The sequence below is a fragment of the Lutra lutra genome, chromosome 7, assembly GCF_902655055.1.
Source record: "Lutra lutra chromosome 7, mLutLut1.2, whole genome shotgun sequence".
NCBI classification, from domain to species: Eukaryota; Metazoa; Chordata; class Mammalia; order Carnivora; family Mustelidae; genus Lutra; species Lutra lutra.
Window position 1 is genome coordinate 133,101,805 of NC_062284.1, and position 15,190 is coordinate 133,116,994.

General features: G+C 43.2%; 1 protein-coding gene across 10 annotated transcripts in view; it reads left to right on the forward strand.

Moving 5' to 3' along the window:
* ENTPD5 (ectonucleoside triphosphate diphosphohydrolase 5 (inactive)) overlaps nucleotides 1–14,258 on the forward strand; it is a 46,250-nt gene extending 31,992 nt beyond the window's left edge. For 9 of the 10 annotated variants that reach the window (XM_047739358.1, XM_047739360.1, XM_047739364.1 and 6 more), the window contains 10 exons: nucleotides 3,552–3,627; nucleotides 3,905–3,940; nucleotides 4,260–4,348; nucleotides 4,654–4,733; nucleotides 5,574–5,635; nucleotides 6,590–6,691; nucleotides 7,829–7,969; nucleotides 8,680–8,736; nucleotides 10,896–11,011; nucleotides 13,702–14,258. In XM_047739358.1, coding sequence (XP_047595314.1) covers nucleotides 3,552–3,627; nucleotides 3,905–3,940; nucleotides 4,260–4,348; nucleotides 4,654–4,733; nucleotides 5,574–5,635; nucleotides 6,590–6,691; nucleotides 7,829–7,969; nucleotides 8,680–8,736; nucleotides 10,896–11,011; nucleotides 13,702–13,788 — 846 coding nt within the window. In that variant the 3' untranslated portion in view covers nucleotides 13,789–14,258. The remainder of the gene's footprint in view (nucleotides 1–3,551; nucleotides 3,628–3,904; nucleotides 3,941–4,259; nucleotides 4,349–4,653; nucleotides 4,734–5,573; nucleotides 5,636–6,589; nucleotides 6,692–7,828; nucleotides 7,970–8,679; nucleotides 8,737–10,895; nucleotides 11,012–13,701) is intronic. The other variant, XM_047739367.1, reaches the window with a different exon arrangement.
* The last annotated feature ends 932 nt before the right edge of the window (nucleotides 14,259–15,190 follow it).

A 15,190-nucleotide genomic window follows, 5' to 3' on the forward strand; every position in this document is an offset into this window, starting at 1 on the left:
AGTGCACCCTTAATCCCCATCACCTATTTCACCCATGCCCCCTCACCTCCCCTCTGGTAACCATCAGTTTGTTCTTTATAGTTAAGAGTATGTTTTTCTGTTTGTCTCTTTGTTTTAGTTCTTAAATTCTACATATGAGTAAGATATCATATGTTTTGTCTTTCTCTGACTTATTATGCTTAGCATTATACTCTCTAACTCCATCTATGTTGTTGCAAATGGCAAGATTTAATTCTTTATGGCTGAGTAATATTCCATCATTTATGTATACCACATCTTCTTTATCCATTCATTTGTCAAAGGACACTTGGGCTACTTCTATAGTTTGGCTATTGTAGATAATGCTGCAATAAACATAAGGGTGTTTGTATCCCTTTGAATCAGTGTTTTTTGTATTTTGGGGGTAAATACCCAATAGTGCAATTACTGGATTGTAGGGTAGGGTTTTTTTGTTTTGTTTTGTTTTTTTGAGGAATGCCCATACTGTTTTCCACAGTGGCTGCACCAGTTTGCATTCCCACCAATAGTGCATGAGGGTCCCCCCCCTTTTTTACATCCTCCCCAACACTTGTTTCTTGTGGGTTTTTTTTTTGTTTTGTTTTTATTTATTTATTTATTTATTTATTTATTTTTTAAAAAGATTTTATTTATTTATTTGACAGACAGAGATCACAAATAGGCAGAGAGGCAGGCAGAGAGGGGGGGGGGGAAGCAGGCCCCCCGCAGAGCAGAGAGCCCAATGCAGGGCTCCATCCCAGGACCCTGGTTTCATGACCTGAGCTGAAGGCAGAGGCTTTAACCCACTGAGCCACCCAGGCGCCCTCTTGTGTTTTTTTATTTTAGCCATTCAGACAGGGACAAGATGATATCTCGTTGTAGTTTTGATTTGCATTTCCCTCATGATGAGAGTTGTTGAGCATCTTGTCATATGTCTGTTGGCCATTTGTCCATTTCAACTTCTTGTTCAGATAAAAAATTTAAGTCAAAAGCTTTTTTAAACTCAAAATTTTTAACATTACTGAACATTTATTTCACAAAAAAAACCATGTAAACAATAAGATTTAAATTACATGTTGTGAAGAATATTTATAGGTGGGATCCCATTATAACAAAAATCACAGTGGGGATGCCTGGGTGGCTCAGTTGGCTGAGAGTCCAACTTTTGGTATTAGGTCAGCTCATGATCTCAGGGTTATAGGATTGAGCCCTGAGTAAGGCTCTGCACTCAGCTGGGAGTCTGTCTGCTCAAGATTCTTTCCTTCTCTCTCCCTCTCTGCCCCTCCCCATGTGTGTGTGCTCTCTCTCAAGTAAATAAATAAAATCTTTTTTTAAAAGAACAGCAAAAACTGATTATTATGTGTGCTGATTCAAAATCCATTTTTCTGTGACTATCAGCACAGAGGGCTTAAGTCCCTTATCCAAGGACAAGCTGCCTACTGTGTCTGCATGAGAATCTGAGTCCTGATTCCCCATTCATTTACTCATTTATTCAGCACATGAGTGCTTACTATGTTCTGGTCACTGGTGAAGTTCCTGGGGACATGCTGCAGGGAGCAAAAACTGACAGTCAGTCTGTGTCCTAGAGAGCTCGCATTCTACTTGTAAGCGGACAGAAATTAAACAACTCATTACAAAGTATGTTAGGTACTGTAGGTGATTTGGAGAAAGAAAAAGCAGGGAATGTCAGCTAGGGAGTGCTGGTGCTGGTGTGGAAGGATACTGCTTTAAACAGGATGGTCAAGGAAGACCTCACTGATTAGATGCATTCGATCAGAGACCTGAGAAGGATAAAGAAGCAAGCTATATAAGACATTTGTAGGAAGAATATTCCAGGCTAAAGAAATAGCAGGTGCAAAGGCTTAAAGCATGGAATGTGCATGGTATGTTCAACGAAGGGCATCCTGAAGGTCATTGCGGCTGGAGGGGAAGTGAGTGATGGAAGGGAAGTAGATGATGAGGTCAGAGAGACATGAGGGGTTTATCATGTAGGATCTTAAAGGCAAGTGTAAGGACTTTGGGGTTTTTTTCTAAGAAGGAAGTCACTGGAGGGTCTTGAGCTGAGAGGCAGGATATGACATCTGTTTTAAAAGCACCACTCTGGGGATGCCTGGATGACTCGGTTGGTTAGGGGTCCAGCTCTTAGCTCAGGTCTTGATCTCAGGGTTGTGGGGTTGAGCTGGCGTTGGGCTCTATGCTCAGTGCAGAGTCAGCTTGAGATTCTCTCCCTCTCCCCTTCCCCCACCAACACGTGGGCACTCTCTCTCTCTAAAATAAATAAAAATAAATCTTAAAAAAAAAAAGTAAAGAAGCACCACTCTGGCTTCTGTATTAAGAATAAACTGTGGGCAGGGGGAGAAGAGTGGAGAGGGCAAGAGCGGAAACTCTCTCGCTGTGTTTATTCCCGTTTGCTTATCTGTCTTCTCTTCTAAAGCTTATTTATAGATCACTTGACTGGCTTTTCCTGGATGAAACAGGGTCCAGAGGTCCTCACAGGAGTTGTTTCATCCTGTCAGGAATGAGAACAGCCAGCAGACCAGAGTTCTTCTATTTCTGTTTGGAAAGTCTCCCCCGCCTCATGATAATCATATAAAAAAATAAGACATAACACCCATGTCATTGACCTATATTTATGGAGAGTCAAGAGTGGGTGAGATGTCCATTCCCATCTTCTAAAACAGGATAAATAAATCTAGAACTGGGATCTCTGTGGACTCTTGAGGCCTTAGCCGTGTGCCAGAATCTAGCAGGGGCTGACAGCAGAGTACTCCAGCCTATGGACATGAGCCCCCTTTATGAGCAAGGCCAAAGACCTGAAGAATTTGGTGTGAAAGTAGAAGAAATGTTTCTGTAGCCTCAGGAGCTGCCTAGGCCCAACTCTTCTCTACCATCCGTTTATCTTGCCATCTAAGAAATCAAGTGGGAAAGGGTCCTCCTAGCTTCATTGCCCAGGCAGTATTAATAAGGTATTTAAAAAAAAAAAATGACAGGATCCTGATTTGAGCTGGAGGGGGTCACATGTGCCTTCTCCTAGGTCCAGTTCACCTATACATTTCAATAGTTGGTTGAGATTTATTTTAAAGTCAGAGGAATCCCTATGTTTTTTGTTTTTACAAGAAACCAGGAATGGCTTTTGTGGTTCCTTCTCTAGGTTTTTTTTTTTTTTTCCTTCTCTAGTTTTTTAGGGAAAAGGAATGTTCTGCTAAAATTTTATCTAGGGAGGGGCGCCTGGGTGGCTCAGTGGGTTAAGCCGCTGCCTTCGGCTCAGGTCATGATCCCAGGTCCTGGGTTCGAGCCCCACATCGGGCTTTCTGCTCAGCAGGGAGCCTGCTTCCTCCTCTCTCTCTGCCTGCCTCTCTGCCTGCCTCTCTGCCTACTTGTGATTTCTCTCTGTCAAATAAATAAATAAAATCTTTAAAAAAAAATTAAAAAAAATTAAATTTTATCTAGGGAAATAAAGAGTATAGTTTTCTAAGGTTTAATAAGATACAGCCAAAATATGGAAATCTTCTTTATTGCCTTGGGGAATCCAGAGTTTTTCCCTTTTTCTCTAGGTAAGAGAAATCTTCAAGAAGTCACCTTTCCTGGTACCAGATGACAGTGTTAGCATCATGGATGGATCTTATGAAGGTGGGAGAAGTGTTAATACGTGTTCTGGGGGGAGAGGGCTAGAGTTAATAAAAGATGTGAATAAAAGAACTGGGAACGGGGATGAGGGTGTGGAAGTAAAAGGAACTAAACAAGGAGAAACAAATAAGGAGGAATGGGCTAAGAGGAAATGGAAGGATAGGGAAAAGGAAAATGTGTGTTTTAGACAAAATTTTAGAGAAAAAGAACAAAAATGAGGTCAAGGAAGATCAGGGGGGAATGCTCTGAGTTACAGTCTCTGTTTTTCTCTCTCTTTCAGGCATCTTAGCTTGGGTTACTGTGAATTTTCTGACAGGTAATGTATTCTCAAGTTTATTCTAAGACGTTAACTGGGTTTCACACGGGGTCAAAGGGTAAATATCCTTGTTTGCTTGTATTGTGTTTAAAAAAAAAAAAAGGAAGAGTTAGGAAGTTAATGTTTATAACCTGTCTTCAAGGCCTCAGCTGCCACAGGCGTCCTTATAGGTTAGCACACATAACAGCCTTCGGGGCTGGGGAGCAGTGGAGTGTTTATGGACACCTGCCGTATGCAGGAGCAGGAGAGAGATTGCAGACAGAGGAGTGCTGGGCTCTCCCGGAAGCAGAAGATATTCAGAGCTGGCTCTCATTCACAGGTCAGCTGCATGGCCACAGCCAGGAGACTGTGGGGACCCTGGACCTGGGGGGGGCCTCCACCCAAATTACGTTCCTACCCCAGTTTGAGGTGAGTTGTTTACATGAAGGCCTGGTTGGCAGCCCACTTGGCAGGTATGTCATGGTGCCAAGAAAGTGGTGGCCCATTTTCAGACAGCAGCTCTGCCACAGCTGGGTTGAGTGGAGTCTGTTAATGACTGGGTATTGTCCCCTCACTGTTCACAGTCCCTTTGATTCCTCCAGCCTTGTGAGATCAGCAGCTTAGTCTGTCTCTTTCATCTCTGTTTTTTTGGGGGGAAGGACAGGGATGGTGGTGGTAACATCTCCAGACATTTGCAGATCCTGAATAGTCTTTTTGCTTTTTCCGATTTGCAGAAAACCCTGGAACAAACCCCTAGTGGCTACCTCACTTCATTTGAAATGTTTAACAGCACTTATAAGCTCTATACACACAGGTGAGGAGGGGGACAAAGCGGAGTAATATTTCCTGTTGTATGATTCTTCTAACTTTTCAAAGCATTTTCACATCTGTTATTGCATCTGACTAGCCTTACAAAGTCTCTGCCAACCCCCAGAGGTCTGGTAACTGAAACCAAAGCCACTTACCGAAGCCCAGGGACCCAAGAGGTTTCTCCATTCTTGGTCTCAAAAGTATATAACTTAAGGAGTCAAAAGTTTTCTCTAGAGAGGGGCGCCTGGATGGCTTACTCAGTTAAGCGTCTGCCTTTGGCTCAGGTCATGATCCCAGTGCCCTAGGATTGAGCCCCAAGCAGGCTCCCTGCTCAGCAGGGAGTCCCACTTCTCCCTCTCCCTCTGTCGCTCCTGCCCACTCATTCTCTCTCACTCTCCCTCTCTGTCCCTCCCACATGCTTCCCAAAAAAAAAAAAAAAAAAGTTTTCTCTAGAGAGAGGACACTTGAAGGATCTTCAGGTAAAACTCGGTGCCAACTCCTTTTGAGTTTGTTTTCAGATGTTCAAAATCCATCCTTAGATTTGATCCCAGTGGGGCTGGAAGCTAAAATAATGAGAGCTTTTCTGGATATGGTTCCCAAGGTGAGACCCTAAAAAGCATCACTGTCTCTGGCCTTTAAATCATAGGCATGGAAAGTTCTGGATGGCCTTGATCTGAACTGGACGGAACTTACCATTTGTCCACACAAGTTGAAGAGGTCACAGAGAACAAGGCTTTCCTCCCGCCAGAGGGAGAGAGAGAATCCACACTGCTCTTGAAAGAGTTAGCTTTAGGCTGGGGAACTTCAGGACCAGCATGAAATTAGTCAATCCTGTGTTTTACAGTTACTTGGGATTTGGATTGAAAGCTGCAAGACTCGCAACCCTGGGAGCCCTGGAAACAGAAGGTTCGTCTGGGTACCTGTGCTGGTTGGTGAGAGTGACCCCCATACTCAGCTTGCCTTTCCTCTTCCTTGACGGTGATTCTGTGGATGAAAGGCTTCTGCTCATTTAGGTAGCATGTGTTGTATAATGGACATGATAGCAGATTCTTTTTCTACTTCGTGTTGCATTCTGTTGTTTTGGCATACGTTATTAGCCATTTCTAGAACGAAGTCTATATGTAGGGCGAACACCTGTGACCAGGAGGCTGCAGTGTGCAGAATTCAAAGCTCCAAGAGTGAATTTGGCAGGAGTTTGCTCAGACCCTTCGTTGTTCATGGGCGGTGCAGCTTGCTAGGTGGGGTGACTGAGCAGCTTTATTCCTCTCTCCAGACGTGGTCGAGCGGCTACAGGCAGAACGGGGTTCAGTCCCGCTTTGTGATTTGGGGCAAGTTAGCTAACCTTTCTCTTCCCTGTTCCTCACCTTATATGAGATTTTGCATTTAATGTACTTTTTACAGTGCCTGGCTCACAGTAAACTCTTACTGTGGTAATGATTATATAGCATTTCAGAGTTTACAAAACATCTCCAAATATATTTCATTTAAGCCTCACAATAACTAATGAGAAAAGTAGAACAGTATTTTTTCCCCCTTTTTTTGAGGCGGGAGGGAACTTATTGCCTTATAGGTTTTGGATTTCTTTGAGACATGTTGAAAGCCATGGACCCCTCTGCCCAATGTACAGATGCACAAAAATTTATCTGTAGTTACAGAGGGTTCACCAACCCCACAGAGCCCATCTGTGAACCCTGAGTTAAGAATTCCTGTTGTAGGATGAAGTCACAGAACTACCTACTTTTTGGTAATTCCTTTCAGCTTGATTGGCTTCTCGCTTGCATGTGTGTATGCGTGCGTGTCTCTACTCTCGCGCACGCTCTCACATCCTTGCCTCTTACTCTGTGGTCTGGCTTCTTTCAGGGATTGATGGACACACTTTCCGAAGTGCCTGTCTACCAAGATGGCTGGAAGCAGAGTGGATCTTTGGGGGTGTGAAATACCAGTATGGTGGCAACAAAGAAGGCAAGTGATGTTTTTTCACTGGTTGAAATTACCTTTGCAGTAGAAGTCTGGAAAAGTTCTGTGGGAAATGTTTTCCAGAACTCAAGAGAAGCTTGTCTTTTGCAGGGACTCATTCCAGATAGATCTTGGTATGCCATAAAGGAATAATGTGAAATGACAGCAAACAAGGCAATTGTCCCTCTGTCCTGCTCTTTCCTGCCCAAGTGCTCTGCGGATCCATTAGTAACCTCTTCTTAACCTGGGCCTAATGCTTTAAGGGTCTCTGACCTCTGCAAGGAGAAACTCTATCTAGAAATTTTAGATTGTTAATATTTAGCTGCTTTTTAGAAAAAAAAATTTATTTATTTGAAAGAAACAGAGATAATGAGAGAGAGCGAGAAGGAGAGGGAGAAGCAGACTCCTCCCTGAGCAGGGAGCCCGATGTGGGACTTGATCCCAGGACTTTAAGATCATGACCTCACCCAAAGGCAGACGCTGAACCAACTGAGCCACCCAGGTGCCCTTAATGTTTAGCTTTTTAAATTATAGAAACACTAAAAACTGAGACATTAGAAAGAATACCTCATCTTAGATATTATAAAAAGCAAAGACCTTAAAATCAAGGAAAAATCTCAGTGTTTCCAGTGAAGCCAGTGTTGAGACTTCTGGATGCTTCTCATAAATACCAAGGAACATAGGCTAGGCAGCAGCTTGAAGCTGGATAAGACAATTTTTGGCGAACAGGTTCAGGAGGGAAGCTGCCGTGGGGAAGCAGGTGCCTTTCCTGCAGAGTGACAGGGCTGTGCAAGCTCGTTCATCTGTCAGCCTTTTGTCCTGAGCCTCAGCGTGCTGCTTTCCTTGATCCTCCTGCTGTCTGTCGGCTCTGGCAGCTTGCCTCAGCCAGTGCTCATTTTCTTTTCTTTCTTTTTTTTTTTTTTTAAAGATTTTATTTATTTATTTGACAGACAGAGATCACAAGGAGGCAGAGAGGCAGGCAGAGAGAGAGGGGGAAGCAGACTCCCTGCTGAGCAGAGAGCCCGATGTGGGGCTCAATCCCAGGATCCTGAGATCATGACCTGAGCTGAAGGCAGAGGCTTAACCCACTGAGCCACCCAGGTGCCCCAACCAGCGCTCATTTTCCTCATGGTTCCCTGGCAGGGGAGATGGGCTTCGAGCCCTGCTATGCTGAAGTGCTGAGGGTGGTCCGAGGAAAACTTCACCAGCCAGACGAGGTCCGGAAGAGCTCCTTCTATGCTTTCTCTTACTATTACGATCGTGCTGTGGACACGGACATGATCGGTAAGTTTACTCCGGGAATCAGCCTGGGGAGGAGACTGGGCAAAGCTGTCCTGGGGAAGGGAAAGGGAGAAGAGGAGTATTTGGAAAGCTTTGTCATAAGTGTTCAGACGACTCTTCTCCAGTGCTGGCTGTTGAATGACATTAGCTGCTGCACTGGAAGGGTGAATATGATTTAAAACCTTTTGCTAGAAAGTGGTGTAAAGAGATACATATGAAGTCTATTTTTTTTACATTTTTGTTGAGGTATAATTGATATAAAATAAAATACAAATATTTAAATTGTATAATTTACTAAGTTTTGACTAGGTATATACCATTAAGCCATCACCAAATTCAAAATAAAACATCCATTATCCCAAAAAGTTTCTTCCTCCCCCTTGGTAACTTCTATTTCGTTATCACAATAGTAATGCTTTTTGTTAGCTCTGTGAATGTATGTATGCTCTGTGATGGCCTGAGACAGGAATTAATTTCCTGTTTTCTGTTTTTTTTAGCAGGTCAGGTTTTTTATTGTGATTAAATATACATAGAATAATTATTAATAAAATAGACTACACAGATTATATTGTATGGCTATGTCATGTTTGTTTAGCCCATTCTATAATGTTAGAAAATTCACTTTTGGTTTTTTTCATTATTATAAATATCACTAGGATGAATTTCCTTGTTTCCTTGAAGGCTTTTTGACATTAGCTACTGTTTCATTGTAGATTATGAAACGGGGGGTGTTTTAAAAGTTGAAGATTTTGAAAGAAAAGCAAGGGAAGGTAAGTGCCAGTGGAAGCCGTGAAGGCAAGTCTGTGCATCTGTGCCTGTGAACTCCAGTGACCTGAAAGTGACCCAGAGCACTGCAGTCAGCAGAAAGCCTAGTTTCCCATTTTTGCCCAGAATTAAAAGCATTAAGTGGCATAAAAATCCATGGGAATACAAGAGGCTTTGGGGAGATGGTGAAAACCTTTTCTTCTTTTCTACATTTCTTTCTTCCTTCCTTTTTTTTTTTTCTATTATTGAAGTATAATTAACATACAGTGTTATATCAGTTTTAGGTATACAACATATAGATTGGGCTATTCTGTACCTTACCCAGTGTTTGCTGTAATAATATAGTCACTGCCTGTCTCCATACAACATTGTTGCAGTACACTCGGTGGTGTACTTTTTATCTGTGACTTATTTATTTTATAGCTGGAAGTTTTTACCTCTTAATTTCCTTCACCTGTTTGTCCCATCCCCCTACCCATCTCCCCTCTGACAACCACCAGTTCTATTAAAGAGTCTGTTTTTTTCTTTGTTCATTTGTTTTTTGGGGGAGGGTTCCAGATATAAATGAAATCGTGTGGTAGTTGTCTTTCTCTGTCTGACTGAATTTCAGCATAACACCCTCTAGATCCATTCACATCATAACAAATGACAATGTACCATTCTTTGTTATGGCTGAGTAATATTCCATTGTGTGTGTGTGTGTGTGTGTATATTATGAATACATATATATAGAAGATGTGTGTGTGTGTGTGCTCATAATACATAATGTATGTATAATGTACATTGTTTACGTATATTATTATGTGTACATACACACGCACCCCATCTTTATCCATCATCTATCAGTGGGCATTTGGGCTGCTTCCATAATTTGGCTCTTCTAAATAGTGTTATAAGCCCAGGGGTGTTTATATCTTTTCGAATTACTGTTCTCATTTTCTTGGGGTAGTAGGCAGTAGTAGAACTACTGGATCATATGGTATTTGTTTTTAATTTTTTGAGGATCCTCTGTACTCTTATCCATAGGCTGCACCAGTTTGCACGGCACAGGGACCTTTTTCTCCACATCTTCACCAACACTTGTTATTTCTTTTCTGTTTGACACTAGACATTCCGATGGGTGTGAGGTGACCCCTTATTGTGGTTCTGATTTGCATCCCCCAATGATGAGTGACGCTGAGCTTCTTTGCCTGTGCCTGTTGGGTGCCATAAGTTTGCCGTGGGAGAATGTCTGTTCAGGTCCTTCGCCCATTTTTTTTTTCAAATACTTTAGTAAAGATTTATTTCCTACAGTGGATAATATCAACAAATTGTACTTTTTTGTACAACTTTGCATGAAATATTAAAACATAGAAAAAGAAATTTTACTGTTTTAATTTTTTTTTTTTTTTTTTAAGAGAAGGAGGGAGAGGGAGAGAGACAGAGGCAGGAAAGGAGAGGGAAGAGAGGGAGAGGCACAGGAAGAGGGGGAGAGAGAGAATCTGCAGGAGGCTTCATGCCCAGTGCAGAGCCCAATGCGGGGCCCGATTTTACAACCCTGAGATGGCTCAGTCGCTTAAGCGTCTGCCTTCAGCCCAGATCATGATCGCAGGGTCCTGGGATCGAGTCCCGTGTCCGGCTCTTGCTCATCAGAGAGCCTGCTTCTCCCTCTGCCTGCCACTCTCCCTGTTTGTGCTCTCTTCCTCTCTGATAAATAAATAAAATTTTAAAAATATATAGGGGTGGGGTGCCTGGGTGGCTCAGTCATTGAGCACCTGCCTGTACCTCGGGTCGTGATCCCAGGGTCTCCTGGGATCGAGGCCCACATCGTGCTCCCTGCTCAGCGGGAAGCCTGCTTCTCCCTCTCCCAAGCCCCCTGCTTGTGTTCCCTCTCTTGCTGTGTCTCTCTCTGTCAAAGAAATAAATAAAATCTTAAAAGATTTTAAAAAATAAATTAAAAACTAAGTAAACTATGATCCCAGGTCCATTTGAGGGGGTGAGATGGGATATCCTAACCCTGCAAGAGGCTCCGTCAGTGCGCACAGCTCCAGTCTCCACTACTCCCAGGCATCAACCACATGGAGAATTCTGCTTTGCTTATCCTAAGTCTCTAGTGAGAGAAAATCGTACACCTGCCACATGGCGGCAAGCTTAAATTCCACTCTTCACTCTCCCTCCCTTTCAGTGTGTGATAACTTGGAAAACTTCACCTCAGGCAGTCCGTTCCTGTGCATGGATCTCAGTTACATCACAGCCCTGTTGAAGGACGGCTTTGGCTTTGTAGACAGCACCGTCTTACAGGTAAGAGAGGATCATAAAACAGTCTGCTGACTTGGGAATTAAGAAAAGGACTTGTGTGGTAATCAGAGTAGCTGCAGGTGGAATTATGCAGGCTGTGGGCGAGGCGCTGTGCAAGACATCATGAATGTGGGAAATTAGCTTGATGCAATGGTAGCTTCTAAGTATATTCCCAGGCAAGCTATCCCAGGGGTCACAGAGCAGAAGGCTTGCATCCCGAATTAAGGGGCCCAAGTCACATGGTTTATTAAAGCAAGTTCAGAGGGCAAGGGCAAGAAGCAAAGGGAAGGCAATGGGCTAGGAACACATAGGATAGGGTACAGGCGTGTTGGAAGTGCCGGACTCTTAAACCCTGGGTTCATATTTCCTGCCTCTCTCTGTTGCTGACAGTATGGTTATAAGTACTAGAGCTGATCAGGGGGACCCAGGGACAGGAGATGCCTGTGGCTGTCACATAAATTTGCTCAGTTTGGAGAGGCACAGGGACAGGTTCACTGGCTGGTAGCATTCATGCGCTTATTAGCCCATCAGATGGTTTTAATTGGCAGAGGACAAAAGGGTGTCCTCAGTGAGTGGGTTATTCCGGTTCTCATTGGCGTTGAATGCCTTGTGTATATGTAGTATGTCTTACTTCATATGTGCCGCATATACTTAGTGTCTCTTGAATCGTGGGTCCCCCTTTGTCTTCCTGTTCTATCCACTTGTTTCAGCATGTGCAGGCTCCGCTTTATCTGTAGGAAGTGATTTATTCTAAACACGTCTTTTAATGTTTCATCCATCCCAATTACTTTCTTGTCTCCTGTACCGTAGTTGAATGACTATACATTATGGTTACAAGATAATTAAGATAAAAAATCTTGTCCTCAAAAAAAAAAAAAAAATCTTGTCCTCAAATAGCAGATAGTCTATTAGAAGAGATGTGACAGAAATAGAACTATGGCACAGGCAACTTTGAACTTTGCACTAAAGGTATTTGGATTTAACGCGTTGCATCTGACAGGAATATCAACATTTAAGGTGCTTACCAAAGAATTACTTGCCAGAAGAGTCAGTATCACGTAGTATTTAAAGGATGGCTCCATTGTCCATCAAATCTGGGCTCACGTTCTGTGTCTGCAAGCTTACCACCTCTGTAACATTAAGTGATTTACTTCCCCTCTCTAACTTTTAGGTTTCTCATCCAAACTTAGGGATCTTTACCTATTTCCTAGGGCTGTTATGAAAATTTAGATACTGTATGTAAGGCAAAATGCCTGGCACATAGAAAGTTATTAATATTGGTATTATCAGTGTAGGCATTTCACACCAGTTGGGGATAGATTTGTGGATAAGAAAGGTTATCCTAAGTCCTTAATACATACAAAGCTAACTTCCTCTACTTAAGGATCAACAATAACTGTGTCGTTTATTTATTTATTTTTTAAACAGATTTTATTTATTTATTTGACAGAGAGATCACAAGTAGGCAGAGAGGGAGGCAGAGAGAGAGAGAGAGGAAGAAGCAGGCTCCCTGCCGAGCAGAGCCTGATGTGGGACTCGATCCCAGGACCCTAAGATCATGACCTGAGCTGAAGGCAGAGGCTCAACCCACTAAGCCACCCAAGCGCCCTAACCGTGTCATTTAAAGACAGTTTTCTGTCATTTCCAGTGCTGCCATCCTTTTAGTCTTTGTTATTTCAATGGTGGCAGAATTAAATTCAGTGACAGGCATTTCTCTGGCCCAGAGGCCACTTTATTTCAGCTTCTTCACCCTTGGGCCATCAGCCCAGGCCTGAAGGCAGAGGAGCATTGGGGGCTGTGGGGGGCACTCCCAATCTGACTCACATGTCACAGACTAAATCTCAAGATGGTGGTTCACTGCCTTTCTTCCCAGTTTTTGGCACAGTGCCTAGTGTAGATTTCATCAGGTCAACACAGAAGCAGAAGTATTGTATCATAGGAAATTAGTCCTAGAAAGAAAGACTAAATCCAGTTCACTGATTTCCAGACTCTTTCATGTGTGGTGTTCTCTGTGGTGGCATCATTGTTCAACAGAAGCTTACACGGAAGGCCAGTAAAGCTGATCAAAGTTTTGCTGTCTGGTGGAAGCCGAGAAAGGGGGCCTGGAACTCCTTTAGCATTTGGCCTCCCTTACTCTTTCAAAGCACTTCCAAGATTTCCTAGGATTCTAAAGAAAACAGTTTTATAAACACTAACCTAATCCGTTTGTTACATGGTGGAGGAAATCAGGTCTAAACAGTAGCCCGAAGTCGCTGAACTAATTGAGGCACCACCTGGCTAGAATGCCTTAAATGCCTTGATTGGTTTTTAATTAATGCTTAAGAAATTTTGGTTATTTACAGAGTATGAATTGAGAAGTTTTGTATGTCCTTTGCTACCCCTAAATCTATTCCCAATTCCTCATGTATTCAGTTCTGGGGTAGGGAAAGAATTCAGACGCCTCTGTCAGGAAGGCCTGGGTGAGACCCCTTCCTGGGCCAGAAGATCCAGAGAGCAGATTGGCAGGTGCAAGCCACGGCGGGAGGGAAACTGTTACGCTGTGGGTAGTGGGAAGTCTCCCAAGACTGGCCACCCCAAATTTTACCTTGGTCTGGCCATGTGGATGATCTTTGTAGATACTCTCTGCTTGTGTCGTGTTTGCTAGAGCTGAAAATTGATGAAAATGTGAACTTTTTTTTTTTCCTCCTCAACAGCTCTCAAAGAAAGTGAACAACATAGAGACAGGCTGGGCCTTGGGGGCCACCTTCCACCTGCTGCAGTCCCTGGGCATCTCCCACTGAGGCCAAGCCCTTCTGAGGACTGCATTCTCCAACAACCTTTCTAAAAGTAGGAGAAAGGACTCAATCGTGTTCTGAGCCAGTCTGAGGATCGCCTGGCCTGAAGCCCCGCAGCTGGATTCATCAGGTAGAAGGGGCTTTTGGACGCAAGTGTTGCCCTTGAGTCTAGAGATTTGGGACTCATTAATTTTATACATTTAATGTGAACTGTTGACCGAACCACTCTGCTTGCACAGCTGGCACCAGAATCTAAAGCTTTGAGATTCTTCGTGTGTCACAAAGCCAAAAGGAAGCGCTTTGGAACTTAACCTTGGAGAGCCTAGGGACAGGTCCTTGGGAACCAAAGAAAAATCTCATTTCAGCCCTTTGAGTGCCTCATTCCTTTGAACATACTCTTTTCCTCTTCCATGTTAAACTAAGCCCACTGATTGCAGTCTCATGAGCCGTCAACACCAGTATTTTTCCCCTCCCTACACATTGCTGTGTCCCACCTTTATTTCCACCCACCTCCCCTAAAAAAGAGAAAGAAAAAAAAAATACCTGGTTTTGCTTTTCATGTGTAACTCAAGGGGGAAAAAAATGTAACGAATCTGAAATCATGTGATGCTGCTTTCTGCCAGTTCCAGCCAGACAGCTGAGAGGCGTCCTATGGGAGATGGGAGAACGGCTCCTAGCTGTGCAGACCCCATCTTAGAAACAGAGGACAGCCAGTCTCTAAGGACAAGGTTTGGGAGGGGTGGCTCCCTTGAATAGACCACCTTCTTTAATCAGCTTTTAATCAGACACCCTGGGATTAACACATCCAACTTCACAGGACTTGTGTGTGTGTTCAGCGCCCATACCTCCTCCCAGGCTAATGTATTTAATTTCTCATCCTAAACGTGTTTTCTTTGTATTTCTAAGATCTGGCCTCTAGATTTGGGTCACAGCTCCTTTCAGGTTGTCCTTTTATTCTCCATTATTTAGCAGTACCTCTTACTACCCTGGTGCTGATCATTTTAGCTAACTTCCTGTAAATAGTTTGCTTAGTTCCACAGTTTCTGAGATCCTTCTTGGTGGTACTTAACGTTTGATTTGGTTGGACATTTGGGCCCACATCAGTACGGTGGATTCTCTTTCTGAATTTGAGTGCTCAGAACTCTTGATTCTGTGAATTATTTCCCCTAAAAGTCATTATCTTGTTTTTTGTTTGTTTTTTTTTTAACATGACCATTATCTGCTGCTTCTCTACCCACTCGAGTGCTCTTGACTTGAAAGATCTTTCTAAAATCTGGCTCTTTTGCCTTGGCTCCTTGCCTCCAGCTTTTTCCCAGTACAGTTTATATAAATCTCCCCAAACTTGTAGCCTTCACAGTAGACTCTTTCAGATCCTTCAAAAAAGATGGTAATACACCTGGCCCTCACA